Here is a 19454-nt window from a genome sequence, read left to right on the forward strand (position 1 = left end):
CCAGAATGGATTTCTAAAGCACTTGAGGGATTTTCAAATCGATATGCTGCCTTCAGCAGGTATCCAATTCACTCCCAACTCAAAGACATTTATCTGTATAAAAGTCAAACTGCAGTTTAGACTAACAGTGAATTTAACAGCCAAGTCTATATTCATACTGTAACTGGAATTAAAGTGCAATTTGTCCAAGGATTATGTTACGGCAAGGATAGAGGTTTCTGCCACACACTACATTGTATCCAGAGAGATTCTCTCCAGCGAGTACTAGAGGCCTGAGTAAGCAGTATTGAATATCTGGCAAAACACCCATTTACCATTATACAGTGCTCACTTCCAATTGCATTTGTAATGTCGCATTCCTTGCCGTGCTATTAAAACAGCAGTTTTCTTGCTAGTCTCAAGAGATGACATGCAAGTGTACGTACGTGTCACATGTGGGGTTCCTCGAACCCAGGATTCCACTTTGAAAATATACAATAACAGAAGTGTGGTGATGTTCACGGCAAACTGGATTTTGCCTGTAATGATGAACAGTAGCCTACAGTAGGTTGGATCTTATTAATGAAAATGGACTCACAGCCCTGTATTTGAAGATAAACAATGCATGTGTACTATACCTGGCTTATGCTGGTTGGTACACAAATGTGTGTGCATGTGCTCAGTTAGGATTTCAAAACTGGTTTGCACTGTGATGTTCTCCGATATTTAATTACATTACAGGTGCCATTCATTAGGGTAAGGTTTTTATTTTCTGATCCTTATAAATGGAGCTTGTAACTTGTTTTTAGCCATGGTCTTGAGGCCCCTGAAAGTCTGTCAGCATACGGTAATTTTACACTCCTCCTCCACTTCTCTCTCACTGGACAAGTTTAAACATTTTAATCTCCTGATTTGAGTTGTACAATACGTGCACAGGCAGCTATAACACTGCATCTTTCAGTTACAGCAAACAGAGGAAGACCAGACATTGGAATTCATTTATCGCCAACCCCTAGCCTTCATTAAACACTTTGTCAACTGTTGTCATAACACCATTTTTTACTGTTCAAAAACAAAAGCAGCCCAGAACCCATGAACAAATGGGGAACTGCTACAGAAATTCTTCCAGCTAATCTGTCGAAAGATGGTTGGGTGTTCCCAGGCCTAATCAACATGCACTACCTGATGTACTACATTCCTCTGACAGACCCCTGGGAATGGGAGCACTTGGGCCTGCAGTCTGTGAGAGAAAACAAAGCCTGCCTTCAAGAAGAACTGACAAAACAGCACAATTACTGCACAAAGTTTCTATAAATTGATTCATATTGCAACTCTTTTGATCACCCTTTCTCCTTTCCTGAGTAGGAAGAAAAAAAAATGTCTGAAAGCATTTGATCTAATTATAGAGTGACTTAATATCTTGATAGCTGCAGTTCCAATTACAAAATACTGCCAAGTGGACTTTAAAAATGAACGTAATGCTGTGACTAATGGTTTAACAAAGTACTTAAAACAGCTTTTCCAAAATATAAAACACACACAAATAAATTACAAATGTTAATTGCTAAAATTGATGCGGACACACACAATCTAAAATTTTACACTTAATGAAAGGACCGTACATTTGCGAATCCCACTGGACATTCAGGTGTTCCAAAAGCATAGCTGAAAGATAAAAATAGACTAGAACTATGACACTGCTAGGTACAGTAGGCCCCTTGTCACAGCAGAAAACAGAAGCTGGCAAAAACAGGCAAGCCTGCGAGCACCGAGAAAAGCAACAATAATTACAAGCATGGGAAGACCAACGTCAAGTAACTCCCCCACAGGGAACCCATCATCACACTTTCAAGATACAGCTTCATCTACCACTGCATGCATCTGTTATATAAACAGGATTCTGAGCAGTTACTGTAGCAGTAGAAGCACAAAAGAAGTCTTCCACACATATAAAGCATCATCAGATCCCAAGCATAAACTCTTTAGGGCTGTAACTTCAGTATTTCATAAGCCCTACAAACCCCTCCTCTAAAATACATCATGTGACTGTCAAGCTGTGTTCCAGGTGACAGAACAGCTCTCAGTCTGTTCCGAACCATCTTCCAGCTCTAGAGAACTCCATGCCCATCTTTGGTCTTGCGAGTCCCCAGGCTCGTGAAAAAAAAAAAAAAATGTAATTGGAACACATCAATACAGAAGGTGTAATGCTTTAACACAGGAAGAATAGAACAAGCATAATTTATTTAAAGATGATAAATACTAAGATGGTTAACATTGCACAGTTGTATAGTTTGGCTGGAGTGGTCAGAAAGAAGATTGGCTGTCGACTGAAGACCCCCAACAGAAGTTCAACACTATATCAGGCCAATGCTCCAGCTGCTACAGCAGTACAACTGGAGAGGCTGGGAATGAGGAGGAGGAGGAGGAGGGCAGTGCTAGCCACCAATTTCAAATTTCTCCACATGGAGACAAGAAAATAGCACTCTTGAAGATCCCCTGCAGCTACAGCTCTGACAAAATGCTTCATTATAAAATCACACGCTCCTCAGCCTTTGAAATGACACAAGGCATTGTACAGCAGATAGGAAAATTGCTGCCCATCTTACAAACTGATAATTACTAAATTACACTAAATACAGTAAAAACGACTGGGTTGACACATGTGAAGTGCTGCAAGGCAAAATAATGTTGAGCTTTAGTTTCCTTCAAGATAAAAACAAGAGGCTACTTACATCATAACTTTATAATGTAACAGAGTACAGTGTTGCTGTGTCCTCTATCTGCTGCATTAAAAGTGCGTTTGAATAGATTTCTGTTACTATTATTTTAAACACACTGAAAGTTATTGCTTTATTTAAAAAAAAAAAAAAAACCTCCAAAATGTAATTAAAAAAAGAAAATGTATATCGACTAAAAGTTAACAAAAAACAATTTGTGCCCTTTAGGTTCGGCTGCATAAATCTCAAATCTCTGCAGTTCCATTTTCTACAACCACATATAGTAAGTGATTTATGAGTGGGTAATTAATGTACAGTGAAGACAACAAACATTCTACCCTTCATAAAGCGTGTCTACGTCAACTGTTGAGATTGCAGTTCCATTTAGAAGTGAGTCACACTTTCTTATTCTCCACTTAAAACTAACAGAACATGACCCCGACAAGCAGAGCAGGGTGCTGCTGTAGTCACATGGGAATCAGAAGTTAAGTAGTCAACAAAAGACGGTAAACTGAGTGCTCAGCCTTCACTCTAATCTTAAATAAATTCAATAGCCATGCATTGGAAAATATTCTATCAATTCTGCACAAACCAACAAATTTATGCCAAAGAATAATCTAAAGACCTTTTTGAAAAGTAAAAAAGGAAAGCACCATCAATCGAAAACCACAAGGTGCAGTGTTGTTGCCTTCAGTGTGGCATTGGCAAGCTTGACCTGCACATAAGCCTATCCTTTAATAAACAGCGTTAGCCTTTATGAATAATGGAACAAATAATAATGCAGCACTATTCCTTCAAAGTGCCTGGAGCCAGGAAACGCGATTACATTTATATCCAACACATTAACCTTATCTTTGAAAGCAGATTCTTTGAACAATATAAAACACACACACACACCAAAGGTTCTTCCCACTTTAAAACAAGCTACAAAGGCTCATTAATTTCTCCGGTAGCGATAAAGAAATTAGTTGGATTGTTTACTTGACTTTGATTTCTTTTATTGAGCTTCGTTTTTACAGTTAATCAGATTACGCCACACCTACTTAAACCGTACAATCTTGAAGCCATTACAAAGACATAGCTGAGCTCTGGTTAGTTTATAAAACTTTCAAAAATATATACCGTATTTCTTCGAATTTAAGACTCAGACCAAATTTACTCAATTCTCAAATTGAAGAAAAAATAAGAAACACTAAATATGCATTTACAAAGATAACACCTACATTTCAGCGTTGCATCGTACAAAACTGACACGAAACACTGTTGTTGTAGATTAATCATGGAGCTTGTTTATTGTGCTGCGCACTGTATACCTAATACTTAAAATGGCGTCTCTGTCGTACACATACCACCACTCACTTACGGCATCCCACATCCTGGCAACAGCAAGCACAACATAACACTCCACGGCAACACATAACCCAGCAACCACAACAGCATTGAACTGTGGTATTGCTTGGCATGTCGAAAAATACAGGGGTCTGATCAGCATTTCCGATCTGTCCAAGCTGATACTGTTTGTTTGTTTGTTAGAAATGCTGAAATTGTAAATTCTTCTCTTGGAATTCCTCAGGAAGCTTGGTTTGTCTTTTCTCAGCAGTAAATCACGTTGCTGCTTGTGTATTCAGGCAGATGTCTTTGTTGCCTTTTCTCGGCAGTCACGTTGCTGTTTGTGTAGTCGGATAGTCACGTCATTTGTTGCCAATGTTAATACACACATCACCATACTGTACTCGAATTTAAGACGCAGGCTATTTTTGAGAAGCAAAAAATGGTTAAATAAAAGCACATCTTAAATTCGAAGGAATATGGGATTTGAATGTTACCGATAGTAAAAATAAATCGTAAGAACGGTGTTTGTTTGTTCATATAGATGATAAATTTTGCAGTTTAGAAATGAAAGGATTACTGTGCAATAAAAAGTGACGGATTTACTGTGCCTTGAATACACTAAAGGAGTCTACAAAGACAACTTCTGACACACTGTTATCCACTTTGACTCTTTTAGGGTTATCTTTATTGTAGATTTGAATAATTATTACACACAAAGCAAAATGGGAGGGGGATGGGGGCAAAATGCAAAGGGTTTAAATTAAACCAATCACCATCCCCTGGCTAAAGAAGATTAGAATGACTGTTGGGTTTTTCTTTTTTGAACAACGATGAGCAGGATTACCCAATTATAGTCTCTCTATGCCTACAATTATCAGTTCACTTGATACTGAAAAGAAAGGGTCTGTATTTGAGTAGCAAGCTATTGTGTTAATCCTAAAGAAAGGAAACCCATTTTACCCTGTACTCAGGAGAAAACAAAAATTAAAGTAAAGCTACAGTACAGAGAAAGTTCTAGAAACGTCTAGTTTTTTTGTTAAATGTAAATATTAAAATGCAACGTATCCTCTGATTCAAGACAAAGATAAAGCAAACTGTAAAGGTAGCGCTTAAAATGTGAGCCATTGCCTGGCACATACTGTAAACGTTCTGCCATTTCTCTCATCAGCTCTGCATTGAGGCCTAGCAGGCTACAGTAGGCCCTCCTGTGATGGCAACAGCTGTAACCAAGCACCTTTGCATACTCTCAGCAACAGAGATAAATAGAATTTGGCTTTCAGCTACTTCTCTTGAAAAAATAAAAGCAAGCTTCACAGCAAAAACAAACACATCAAGATTGCCTCTAAGGCTTGACATGGCATGTATGCATAAAGTACACATTTCCCCCGCCCAAAAAAATCATCATCATCCTATTGACAAGCTCTAAGGAAATCTGTGGTTCTTGCACTGTTGACTTTCATTACCCAAATAAGACAGATATCACAGTAATAAGAAAATCACAAAAGAGATACTGACAGTATAATTTCAATCTTGGCTCAAAACAAAAGAAGTATTATTATTGTTGTTGATTGATAACAGCATTTTTATTTTGTGCTATTTTTTTACTTTACTAAAATTAAAAATACTTTAATATCTCACATTTTATTTATTTTTTTGCTTGCAATGCATAGTCGATATCAAATCTTATTTTTAATTAAACTGAGCCGTCTGATATAACACTGCCATAGATGTGTTCCTGCTCTCATGTTCTTGAAAATGTGTGCATTGCACCAGGTCTGACCACAAGTCAGAAAGCTTGAATACAGTAGCCCCCCTGTAGTTCTCTTTTAGCTTGCCCCTGCAGGTGTGCATGTAGGAGTCTAAAGTCTATCTGAAATGTGAGGGGAAAACCCATTTATTTTCACTGTCCTTGTATTTTTCATCAATAAACCCTTCACTGTATACATTAATGGTATTCCAAGCGATCTGCTGGATTCTGACAGTACCTCAATAGTGGGCATTTGTAGCCAGATATTTGCATCTCCTGTTATGTTTTCAACTATTTTTTGTACCGCGTCTGTACAGTTTTTGACAGACTTATTTTAGCGTCGTTATGGGCTTAAAAGTCTACTTTATGTACATGGGCAGTCCACTATACAGCAATTCAGCAATTCTGTTTAAAGGAAATTATGTAATACAGTTCACGTGCAGTCACGGTTTTGGTAAGCAACATTTTCAAAACTATATTTATGTGCAGTATTAGAATATGTTAAAATACAGCAAATCCACAAAACCCAACGAAATGCATGTTGTATATTTGACATTTTATTTTTAGTTTTCTGTGTAACACGGGGCATCGTTTAACCTTGAAAAAAAAAAAAAAAAAATACACTACCTGAAGCAGATATATGCGTTTATCATATCAACAACATCACCGTGTGTTGTAAAAATAAAGCAAAACATGTGTTGAAAACTGTCCAAAATATTTACTTGGGGGCTAAGAATGAAAAATGTAAACGAACAAAAATGCCATTTTTGATATGAAAATTGTCAAAATAAAGGGGCAGCTGGAAGGTAAGAATTTACTAGTCAGGACACTGGCATGTATTTAAATACGACTATTATTAAACATGTATCTGTTGGTAATGTGGTTTCTTCTACTGTGGTTTTCAAACTGGGGTACGCGAGAAAACTTCTGGAATGGCGGACAACGCTTATTTAGTACCACTTACCAATCTATTGCAAACTTTTGTCTTGTAATCAATGTTTAAATCGCTAACACCAGACACGTGTGCTGACAGAGCGTTCGGTGCATTTGTGGCTAATGTCTATATGTACGTTTGAAATAAGTCCTGTTCAAATGTCTTACAAACAGTAGGGCGGTTACTGCAGTCTATCTTTGGGATATAGGGGAAAAAATACATATTTTAAAAAACTCAAAGCCTAGTTTTTAACTCCATTTTATTTAATGTGTGCGTTTGTGCCTGCAAATCGATTTTTTTTTTCAATGACCCGATTAAAGTTTATTGTAACTTAAGTATTATTGGTTCATTTAAAAATACAGAATGTATGGCCAATCAAAAACCGCAGTTTGTCATGAGGTCTAATTTTACAAGACGTTAGTCTGGTGTCTGAGTATGAGTTTTTAGCTTTCAAACCAGTGAAAAATGTATGGATTGTTGGCTCAGTACTAGTACATTACTAGCAAAGTAATGTAATCAAGGCGAAATACCGTCAGATTAAAAACGCCACAAATGTCTTGCGACTGAAGGTCTCTTCAATTTCCCTGACGTCTATCCCTGCCATCTATCACCAGTGATTTGTGACAAGCATGGGCATCCATCACACTGATGCTAGGTAAGCGTTTTGTTATTCTTTATTTGCATCAAAAGACTGTACGTTCTCGTCAGTAAAAAATTAGAAAATGCCAGTAACATGTTTTCGTAATGAGGTCATCTGTAGAGATGCTTGGATAGTGAACTTTTCTTTGCCTGCTTTTCTGTAATGTTATTATCAATAAAAAAAAAAAAAAAAAAATACATGATTGCCATTTACTATCACGGAATAGTCCTATGTCATTTCTGAGTGATTTGAGGCCCAGCACGGAGGCTTCGTTGACTTTAATTCATTAGTAATTACAATAAAATGATGTTGACGGTTTCCAACAACTAGAAACCGGTTTGACCGTCTTTTTTTATCCAAAAGTAAACATATTTTGTTATAATACTGTCACTTTTATAATTGTATCCATCACACACTCCTGTTGTATCATGTTATTGTACATACCTTTTTTCTGTATTCATTTTATTATGATTATATTATTATTATTATACATTTTTTGTTAAGGGTATGCAGCTTAAAAAGATTGCAAACCCTGTTCTAAAGTGATTTGGTACAATGAATATCCTTTACTCAGTGATAAGCCAGCATCACTGTGACACCTGTCCCAATATTTTCCCCAAAAGTGACAGTGAATATTGTAGAGACACCTTGGTTGTATCTACAGCTTTACAGTTTTATTTTTTTGTTCTTCAGAAACAAAAAGGTCAGTGAACTCTGTTGGGATATTTAAAACAAACAAAAATAAGAAATGGTGATTGGTTCTGAATCAAACATATTGACCCCCTCACTGAAGAAAATGTCAGCCTATGAGAGAGGGGGCTACATTGACCCTCAGTCTGGTAGTCCTGGAGCAAACACTGGTATCTGATGCATATTCCTGACTATTACATTGTCTAACATAGACTCAATAAACCTCCTTGCTAATAGCTCAGAACTGATGTTTGACATCGGCCAGTTTGTTAGAATTTCATGAAATGTCACAGTAACTTGAATTTACATGTTAGGGTGGGTATGTTATTCAGCACCTGTACTAACCATTTGGCTCAGTTAACACCGCAGGCTTTTGCAAATGAACAGCTCCTTTATTCTACAGTGACTGGCACACTGCAGAACATACACTGCTTTGGTGTCAATATTTATGTACTGCTGCCCAGCCTTTATAAGGCAGGCGGTCCGCAAACTTGTTTTTAGAATTTAGGTAATAACGATTTGACACACAGAAATTGCAGGCTTTATTTCCTCATCGTACTAGAAGAAACTTTCAGAATCTTTTCTTTTTCTTTAGGTGTCCATGTCTACAGAAGCCCAAGTGATTCATGGCATTTATTTAAGCGAACCCTTACTCCAGGCTCATTTGCTTTGTAGTTTCTCACAATCCCCCATAAAGTTAGTGACCCACAAAACTCACTCTCCCACAGAGCCGCCCATGCTGCACTATTTCAGTGGTGACGCAGCATGTTCGTCTGTCGAGAGGCCTAGCTACACTACAGTGCTTTCCTCTACACACTCATCGCTGGTAACACAGGCAGACAGCAAGCACTTCACACCTCCCTACTGTAGGCCTGTCCAGAGCAATCACTCTATCTCAGTATGAGCGGCAGTACAATTTCCAGCTACATTTATGGGCAGCAAACAGCCATACTGATGAAGCAGGCTGTCCCTTGGGGCAGAAAGAGGATTAGGACAAAACAAAAATTAATTTCACCAGAAGTACACACAAAATACAGCTTGCTTATTTGTTCTCCTGCTGGTACAGGAACTGCTTTATGCTAAAATCTAACTCCGGTAATATTTTTTTTTTTTTGACTTTCAGAAAGGCTATACAAAGAGTTCACAACTAACCGTTTTATGATTTTCAAAAGTACAAATAAAAGCTAACATTGTTCATTCTGCTCATATAGCTTTTACAAAAATATTTCACAGTTTGAGGCAAGTCATTTAAAAACAGGGCTGGTCGTCCGTTCTAGGAACCGATTTGCAAAACAGTAAAACGGTGCAGTGTTCATGTGTGTCAGAAGCCTGCAAGGGACACCAACAGTCCATAAAACAAACAGTGATAAAGCTGCAAACTAGGACTTAAGGAAACTGGGTTATGAAAGTTGTGAGACTACCAAGTACATGGTTAAGCTGCTGTATTGAAAAGTGAGTAGTCTGGAGGACTCCTTGTAACCTTGGTACTGTAAGGTTACCACAAGGACAGCGATGCAAGATCCATAACTGTTGAGTTCAGAGGTCCTACACCACACTACAGAATCAGTATCAATCAAATCTGTTTGGAGATTACCAGGTTAAAACATATTCACTGACAACAATGGAGGGAGTGAATGAAAGGCAAAAGGGTGAGAACTTTGTACTTTAAAAGTGTGAAGTGATTTCACTGGTAGGGTTTTATTGCACAGGTGGAAGACCACAGCGGCCGTTATTACCCCTCATTTGAAACTAAAAAAACTTGGTTAAAGAAGAACCTGCATTTATATAAACCACCCTGCTAAAATAACCTGCCTGTCCGGAAGAACGCTGCACAAACTTGTTTTCTCTTTCTGTCATAAAAGCACATTTTATAGCTCAGTAGTCAGTCTGGCCGAGGCTCACAACTGCAGACAGACATATATAACAATTTATTGGAATCTGTGATAGATTCTGAAACATGTAAGCTGTATTTTTTTTTTTATTGGTTGTTCTTTTGAATAATAAAATTATAAATTGGTCATAAGGAGTGCAGTGGTTACATGACAAAATTCCATTCTCCGTTCTTGTGCATTGTATTTTGCTATTAAACTCTTTCATGGATTGATGTTGTTCAGTTATATTTACTAAAATAAAAATAATAAATGCTTTTTAGTAGTGTTTTTTTTTTTTTGTTTGTTTTTTTCTTCAGAGCCTATTGATTTTTTTTAAGGATTAATAGGCAGAACAGCTGCTGTAAGATCGTTACTTTTCTTAAATATGCACAATTAAATCTACTGGTTAATCAACTAATGCCTATAAATTAACAGATAAAAATAGTAACTGAATGACAGCCCTAATTTATTTTCTTTTATATACCTCAAATCTACAAACCATAATTCTGACATTACACTAATAAGAATAAATTAACTACAGTATAAAACAGATTAATTTCTGTTAAGCAGTTAAGGAAGCCTTGAAGTTAAATTGTTAGTCAGCGTAACCTCAATTACGCTTAAAGGCACGCTTTAACTATTCTGCCCAAACTTCCAATTAAATGATTTGTAGGAATAAATGTATATTCGGGGGCAGCTTGCTATTCACACCAAGGCAGGCAGAGACCCCTCGGCAGTTATTGTGGCAGTTTAGCTGTTCCAGGCACCCTGCCACAGTTAAAACATACACTAATTCTGTACAGTTCAGCTAGTGCAGGCCAGCTCAGACTAGTGCAGCCGAACCAAAGCCCTGGGCCTGGCACAATGACAGCTTGGCGTTTATTTTTACTCTCAGTTTAAACACACTGGATTTCAGGAAAATTATTGCTGCACTACCTTGAAATACACCATAAAAGGACAGAGAACTGAGGGACTTGGGATTCAGAATTATATAGTGTCACATTCCTTGACATTTAAAGATCAAGTATTTGAAAAAGAGCGTTACACGTCCCCCTGTTTAAATAATGTGCCAGTAATTTTTTATTTTCATTGTTAATAACCGGACAACTTTTTACACTTAGAACTTTAGTCTGTTTCAAAACTCTTTTCAAAATGGCCTCTGCAGTGCACAGATAGTGTAAGGATTATTGCCCATTGTCAAACAGGTAACACAGTGATAACTATACATGATATTAAATCGCTCTTCCTGCAGTAGTTTAGGGGACAGATCACAAACCCCAGTGCACTAGAGCAGCCATTTTGAAAAGAGCTTTGAAACAGAATTTAAAGTTATAAGTGTAAACCGTTGTCAGGGTGTTAATATAAATAAAAATTCTAGGTACATTATTTAAACAGTTGTAGCAACAAGTGGGGATGTGTAACACTTTGGAAGCCTGCTACTTACTCTTTAAAGCTATTTCACTGTTGTATGCAAAAACAAACCAATAGCTTTGAGAAGCTTGTGTGGTTATTGCACTAGTAGACCACAAGGCTAAAATATGCTCTGTGATCTTCAGTAATGATTTTTTTTCTTTAAATAGTTCATTTTCTGATGTCATGTTATTTATTTTGTATGTGTTTTTGTTATTAGAAAGGGACAGGAAGGCAGTTCATTTTTACAACATAGCTTTAATAACATTATGATTTAGCAATATTAAACAGCCTGAGGCAAGAAAATAAACATATAACTATTTCAAGAGATTGTGGGAAATCGTCTATGTCTGTACGAGACTGGCAGTATCACATTTTGGTAGCATGTGGTTGGCTGCCCTTTCAAAACTTTTTGTAGTTTTCAGCTAGTGTTTTTCCATTAAATGAGTAGTCCAGATAAAGGGTAAAAGGGTCTGCATAGGCCTGAGGCAAAGTGGAGAAAATGCCGAAACCAGGCCAAAAACCCAGAGACAGGGAAGAGGCTTGTGTGCAGAAATTTCTATACCCAGAAGTAAATGTTAACTTCTGCAGGGGGGGGGGGGGGGGGGATTAAAATAATGGTTTCATTTTTAAAACCAACACAGGTCGACAAACAAATGAACTGTAGCACAACACTGAAAGCGCACTGAAGACAAAACACCCTAAAGCTTTAAGTAACTATCCATCTGGCTCTTGCAGTCAGTGCCCAGGCCTTGCTTGGTGACAGCTTCCTTGAACATTTATAGCACTCTGCCCTGTTGTCAGCAAAATCCAAGCCTGTTCAATCCAGTACCACATTGGAGTAGCTACAGTCATGGAACTGCTAAATGGCAAGTCACAATCTGAAAGAACACGATTTAAGTTTTCCTCAAAGTATAGAATTACGTCTGCATTTGCTGGAGTGCTTGAAAAAAAACAATAATAAATTGATATCAGTGAGAGCTGAAAGGTTGAGAGTTCATTAGTTCATAATAAAAGCACAGAAAGGTCTGTTTTAGTATTCATTTAATTATACAGTGTTACACTGTTGTGAAAAAACAACTTCACATACAAACAGGTCGTTAACAGAGAATCACCTATTAAGCAAAATGAAATAGGCTATTTAATATACTGTACGTGTTCTTAGTTATAAGTAAAAAAAAGTGGTGTGGCCTATCAACAAGAGCGGTAATCTTTGACCAATACATTAATAATAACAATAATAGACAGGAGCAATAAAAAAGTCTATGTATGAATAAGAAAAGGGAAGAGGGTGTGCTGATTTGCTCCACTGTATCTTTAATTCCAGCACTCTGACAGTTACTTCACTATACTGTACCTCTGAACCTTTTTTGATGTTTTTCTAATGTCTTTTCCAGATTTCCAAACTGTTACCAGATGTGGAGAAATCACAGATGATTCATCTATCATGACCACTTTGTAGACACCCGCTTAAAAGTACTTGGATTGTGTCTCTCCCCTCTGCTCCACTAGCTCTGTTCCGGCTATTTTTTTTGTTTGTTTTGTTTTTGTGAAATTCAGGTTTGTTTTCAATTATATTCTAAATTCCTCTAACAATAACACTCTGGCATCTGGCTCCAGCACGTTGGGTTATTGTATTGCCCAAAGAGAAAGACAGTCGCACACATAGAAGTTCCATGCAGAAGATATGACCAGCCACAAGAAAGGAATAATAAAAAAAACCACAAGATTTAAACAGCTTTCCCCAGCCACTGTCTTAAAACATGGTCTTGTAAAAGTGGAGGGGGTTACAAAAAAGCCATGCATAGTTTGCATAAAAGATCTTGGGCGCAGCAGACCATAACATTGACAAAACATTTCCACAGTACAGTTTGAAATGGTTCCCAAGTGAAAGAAAACACAATCCCACACGAGCTGCCACTATTGCTTCCTATCACACCACACCATCAACAAACCAATTTCCTGGAGGGGAAGCCCTCATTCCCCCCCATTTATAAACACTACAGGCCGAGGGCAAATTGCTGACAGAAGTAAGATACCGGGAGATCTAAAATTCTGTACAATTGGGTGTCACAATGTTGACGGGAAGAGCACGCTTAATAATCACTGGTCAGGCCAAACAGGAAATCACTAGAAGTACTGTGGACTCAGGTCACAATGGGCCCACAGTCAATGTAGCAGTTAAAGGTTTGCAAATACCCCATTCATACAGTACATAAAACAGTTATGGCCGCAAACATTGCCTTCACGCAAACATGACATTATGGCTAATGCCATACCGTACAGGACACCCTTAAGAGAGCCAAAGAACAGATATAGGTCAGATAAGGACACAACACAAAACACTTGAAAAAACAAGAGCTCTCCAACAGGTGATAAACCTTTTCTCACTATTGTGTGCATCAGGACTCCTGTTGTCAAGCACAACTGACGATTTCATGATGTATGCTGTACAAATGAATGTACATTTAGGCCACTGTAATACAGTCATTAATGAAAGTGAACAGAGAGGCATTACAATGTGATTATTGTAATTTGTAGGATGTGCGCCTGCACCCCCCCCCACCCCCCACCGCCCCGCCTGCACTGCTGTACAATGTTAAAACTTTGCAATGCCAGACAAAGGGTTGCATAAGTTTCCAGTACTACATCTTAGGCATTCAGAGGCCATAAACAAGATCACATTAAGGAAATATGATTAAGAGACAAAGCTGGATAGAAAATAATGTGTCCAATTTCTACCTGGAGAACAATTATTTTGTCCTCAATTTATAGTTTTCTACGTTTAAGCTATTAAAAGCATGTACTGAAGTACTAATTTCTCTTTCAGAAATGTAACAATTGGCTCTACTGCCTTCCAATCACAGGTTACCACAAAAACGGCTGTAAAAGCAAGGAAGAGCATGGCGTTTAGACTACTGAAAGACATTAAGAAGAGATTTTTCACACAGGCCTTTTTTTCTTCAAGTGATACAATACTGATGAACATCCTAAGGACTTCTCACCTCTCTCTGCTACTGGCTAGAAACCTGGAGCAAACTTAAGGTACCACTCACTTCGCCAGCACAACACACCAAATACACAGTACAACTCAAAAGCTTTTAGTGCTAATGTTGTGTGTTGCCTTGTGTATATCCAGAAATCACTGCACGTTTGTCTTGAATCCCGAGATACATTATATCAATGTAACGATCAAAGTTAACATTAATAACCTGTTTCTGATAGAACGTTGCAGACTAGGTGATCAAAACTTTATAAACTCTGACCATCTGTCAGTGCATACCACACCAACAGAGGGGGCTGTGAAAAGCAGATATCTGTAAAAGAGACATTTGTTTTCACTGACACCTACTCTAAATGAGATATCAGCACCACCACTACAGTAAGGCTGCTAAACATTAGAGCCACTTTATTCACCTAATAAAGCACTCAACAGTGTGAGTGTGTAGTGTGGCTGGATAAAATACATTTCAACTGAATTATATTTGTATTACATTTATATTAAAAATAAATAATGCTTTCCTATTTCATACATGTAAATATTTTGTTCAGTGAGGCTACATTATTTACATAAATATGCAAAAATATTAGTCTCCAAGTGTATGCCAATACTCAACTCAAAATGTTAGTATACTTTTTATGCTATTAGAGAGAATTATTCAACTGCTTTCATTTATAATGTATGAAGACATTCTGCAGGGACTTTACATATGCAAAACTGTTTCATTATAAATTATAACACAGCCCAAGCAGCACTTCATAACAGACGGTGTGACCCAGGCTAGTCAGTCTCTGTTGACTTTATCTAAACACAATGTGTGCCATAAACTTTTATACATAGCTGCTGAATGGAAGAGCCTTTTTGAAGTGCCGTGGTAAGGAGGGGGTATGCTAATGTACCGTGTCAAAATGTTCTTATTAGAAACTTGCACTAAACATTTCATAAACACAATGACTGACCACAAATCAGTATTGTACAGCCTGACAACACTGTTAACATGTCCAGTCTGGATCATGCGATTTTTGTTGTGCACACTAAAATTTAAAATGTGAATTAATTCTCCTGCAATCAGTATAAATCAGAGCAAACATTTCATTCTATTTCCTTTTAATGTGAGACTGTGGCTTCGATTAGATCCTTGTGTCAGTATGCTGTTAAATAAAACGTACACATGACTAAAAACACAGTATGTGCTGGAACTATCTATGAGCTAGGTGGAGTTGTGCATTACATTGCCTCTTGTAGTTTTCCCATCCCTTCAACAGAATCCCCTCAGAGGCCCAACCAGTCCAATGAGAACTTGTCCACCCCCTTTTAGAGTTTATTCTTTATGTCCCCCCGTCCCCGTCCCCCCAGAATCACGTTCATTGTCCCAGCAGCTGATGTTCTACATGGTCCATTTAGCCCCCTGTCCCTTTATAAAGGTGGTCATTCTTTTCAGTCTGCATTAACATGCTTTCTGGGTACAGAATAAAAAGGCCTGCGATCTCACAATCAGAGGGCAGGAAATCTCACATAAATGATACTATATTCAACCAAGAACAACTTGTATTTCAATCAATATTGGAATAGTAACTGCAACACGTTTTGTATGAGCCAGGAAGAACTGAATGCAAGACATTCCCTACAGTATCTCTGGAGATAACATGCCCAGCAATCCTGCAGAAACACTGTTTCTTCTGTCAACTCACTTTACAACGTGTCTGGCAAGAGCGTGTATGATTTGAGCAGAAAATTAAATAATACGGCCTGAATAACTGCAATTTTGTAGGATCGGGTCTCCCCGAAAAAACAGCTGTTCAGGGAAAAAGAAACTAAAGCGCCAAGTAAATGAAGACCAAACCACAGGACTATGCCAAGAAAATGTTCATCCTGGCAAAGATGTCACTTTGATGTTAAAAACAAGGTGAACTTGTTTTTTTTTTTTTTTTTTTTTTTTTTTTGTAACCCCAAATCCAAATTTAAAGAGTTTAAAAAAAAAAAAAAGTCTTCACCAATAGTTTGGATAGTTTAGATAATCTGGATCCTGTGCAGACCACAAATATTATATTTTGCCACTTACCATTTGGCGGGCTCAGTAAGACACAGGCTATTTAGCAGTTCAGCTCCAGACTAACAGTCTGAATACTGTAAACATGCACATTGGCCAACAAGTCGGAAACATTCTCTCACGTTCCAAGGTAAGGACAAGAAAACTAAATATATAGGCTACATTCACTGCTTTTCAAAAAATATATAGGCTACATTCCCTGCTTTTCAAAAAATATATAGGCTACATTCACTGCTTTTCACTCAAGAGCTTCCATTTAAAAAAGATAAGTGTTGAAACCAAACAAGCAGCACAACTACTTTTGCAGTTATAAATAGTTAGTCTTCTGGGCCAAACAATCATTTCTGGACATCCTTGTATGATGTTGCACTACAAGCTGTCTGGTTTAATACTAAAGCACTGCATTAATATTTAGGTTGTTGATTTCTAGTTTTAAAATCGTACAACCTCCCCCTCACCCACTTATGAGAAACGGTGCAAACTTTGCAGTATAGGCGAACATTGAAACAGTTTTCTGTAGGACTATATGGAGAGATAATGTGTCTTTATGTGTCTATTACACATCTACTTTAGTGTGTGTGTATATATAGAATGATCTTAGTTTGACACGGGATATCACTCTCGTTACGCAGGAAATTTGATGAAATCATACATAATATATTGTTGGGGCTATCTATATTATATATATATATCCCCCCCCTATTTCTATATATATATTTATTTATTGTATTATATATTATATATAAACTCGAGGTGTGTGTGTGTTTAATCTGCACTGAAGACATTGGCCTACACTAAGCAGGGATAGTAAGATATATGGACGGTTTACATTATTCTGAGACCTTAAGAGTTGTTTTGGTAATTCTGTAGGCCTATTGCACAAACTCACAAGTACAGATCAACTTTCCTAATTGATTACTTTTTTAAAATCCATTCAATAAGTATAATTATCCAGAAACGAATAGAGTAACTTACCTGATTGACGAAAACATTGATAAAGGCTTCTCCTCAAACGTTTGTCTGCTTGACTAATAGGTTTTACGTTACTAAAGTTAAAGCAAGCTTCGATAATTAAATATTGTTTTGTGTTGTCATCTGATTGGCAGTACATTCAAATCAATGTTCTTGTTATAATGGTTGATTCTTTCTGAATTGTTTTTTTTTTTTTTTTTTTTTAAGTTTTCTATTTGTTTAATGTTTAAAGTGTTTTGTTGTTGTTTTCTTTAATCTTGTTACAATAACTGTCGTATGCAAGCAAACTTGTTGGCAGGGCTCCACGTTATCTTTAAACATCTTTTACCACAAACCGAGAATATCTGTAAACTTCTCAACAAGTCTGACAGTGAATCTGGAGTTTTACTTCATGCTCTGCGCTCTCTACGGGAGCGTCATAAAAGTTTCATAAATTAGTCATCTTTTAATCTAATTTCTATAACAGAGTTTGCTGTTTTACAAAATATTTAATCTTAAACTTGATGAGGGGCCACCTGGCCGAAACGTTGCCCTGTTTTTAACTCTGTTACTTTTTAAATAATATAATGGAGATTTGATCTGCGATCTATTGTTACTGTGTTGCACCTCTACCTGCATCAATCGTGAACAATATTGGGATATTTAGGAGACCTGATCCCAGAGGTAGCATCCACGAACGGAAACACGGGTAATTATATAAAATAGCCGATATAGGTTATATGTGATGGATTTTACTATTTAAAAATACAAATACGTCACACACATGCCTACCTTTTAACGCGGCTGTTGTAATTAAAAATCTTAAAATGGTTTGCATGTTTACAGCATTTAACCCTTAAATTATGAATTTGGACACTGCATATTAAACTTAATTCTAGCAAGTTAGCGGAAAATGTTTTAGTTGGAATGGACATTATTTAAGTACACAGACATACAGGGATATTGCACCTGTATTTTGTTTAAGCATTCTTAAGAATATACTGTAAATTAGGGCCTATTGAAGTCGATGACCACTTAATAATTACTTACAGATAGGAAGTCCAGGGTGGGAGATCCAATGGAGTATTCGTCAGTCCCAAATTGCTACAGTCTACCAGGTTTCCAGTGCATGTACAATTCAGAGGACACTGCAATTCTATGCTGAACCCGGAGGAAATAAGCAGTTGCAGAATACAAATTAAATACGGAAAATAATAAGGCAGCAATCCAATTTGTCCCAACGAGGCCGCCATTTTGTATCCAGTTTAATAAGTCTACGGCAGCTCAGATGAAGCACAGATTGGAACAGCTTCAAAAAAAAACCAAAAAAAAAAACCCCACACACAAATTGCATTGGCATTTCCAGGCTCGGTATTCATTACCCCATTGATGAAAGTTAAAGACGCTTGCATGTCCCGATTCTCCTTGTGAAACTAGTTAGATACTTCCAGCAGCTCTGAGAGGTTTTGGGATACCCGAACTGCACTCTACTGCAAAATTTAAAAAGTGGCTTGCGATTTACAAAGAAATACAAGAAACTTGTCTACCGGCCAAAACTAAATGCAAGTCGAAAGCGGTTGCCCTTAAAAGGATGTAAGAGACGGGCTCTGTCACAGACACACACGGTTTCTCTCAACGATGTTTTGTTTAAAACGTATGAGAAAAAAAAAAAATCCAATTGTTTTTTCCAAACGTGCGAATTCTCCGAAAAAAAGCCGACTATTTTGTACACCAGCTATGCAAAATCGCAACATCCAAGCGTGTTACTTCTTCCGGGGAAAATATGTAAAATATTCAGTATGCTGATGGAGTGGTAGATTTCTTGCAAATATTCAAAGATACGATCCAGCTTGCCACTTTTCTGGAAACAATGATATCTGAAAACTTTTCGGAAGCAGGCTACTTGTGTATCAGGTTTCTACCGACTCAGTTTTTACAGAATTGTAACAAGTTCCAATACTGCAACAGCCTACTACTGATAAGTGAGATGTAGCAGGACGGTCTATTTGATGATCAAGATTATTTCTCAGTTGTTGCTGTTCCGCGTCTTGCACTACAATCACCTTTCCAGCCCGCACGTCAACTCAGTATCTCGCTTCTACGATTCCCAATCCACACTCCACGAGTTTCCT

The 19454-nt window shown here is 37.4% G+C and overlaps 1 protein-coding gene across 3 annotated transcripts in view; it reads right to left on the bottom strand.

Annotated features, from left to right (window-relative positions):
- Window positions 1-18660, bottom strand: part of LOC121297797 (leucine-rich repeats and immunoglobulin-like domains protein 1) — a 47360-nt gene extending 28700 nt beyond the window's left edge. Inside the window, exon 1 of one of the 3 annotated variants that reach the window (XM_041224301.1) lies at window positions 18373-18660. In XM_041224301.1, the coding sequence (XP_041080235.1) occupies window positions 18373-18575 (203 nt within the window). In that variant the 5' untranslated portion in view covers window positions 18576-18660. Of the gene's footprint in view, window positions 1-1601; window positions 1801-17346; window positions 17549-18372 lie in introns of those variants that run through there. The other 2 variants (XM_041224304.1, XM_041224303.1) reach the window with 2 other exon arrangements.
- Window positions 18661-19454: the final 794 nt, after the last annotated feature.

This window comes from Polyodon spathula, chromosome 23 (genome assembly GCF_017654505.1).
Source record: "Polyodon spathula isolate WHYD16114869_AA chromosome 23, ASM1765450v1, whole genome shotgun sequence".
Taxonomy (NCBI): Eukaryota; Metazoa; Chordata; class Actinopteri; order Acipenseriformes; family Polyodontidae; genus Polyodon; species Polyodon spathula.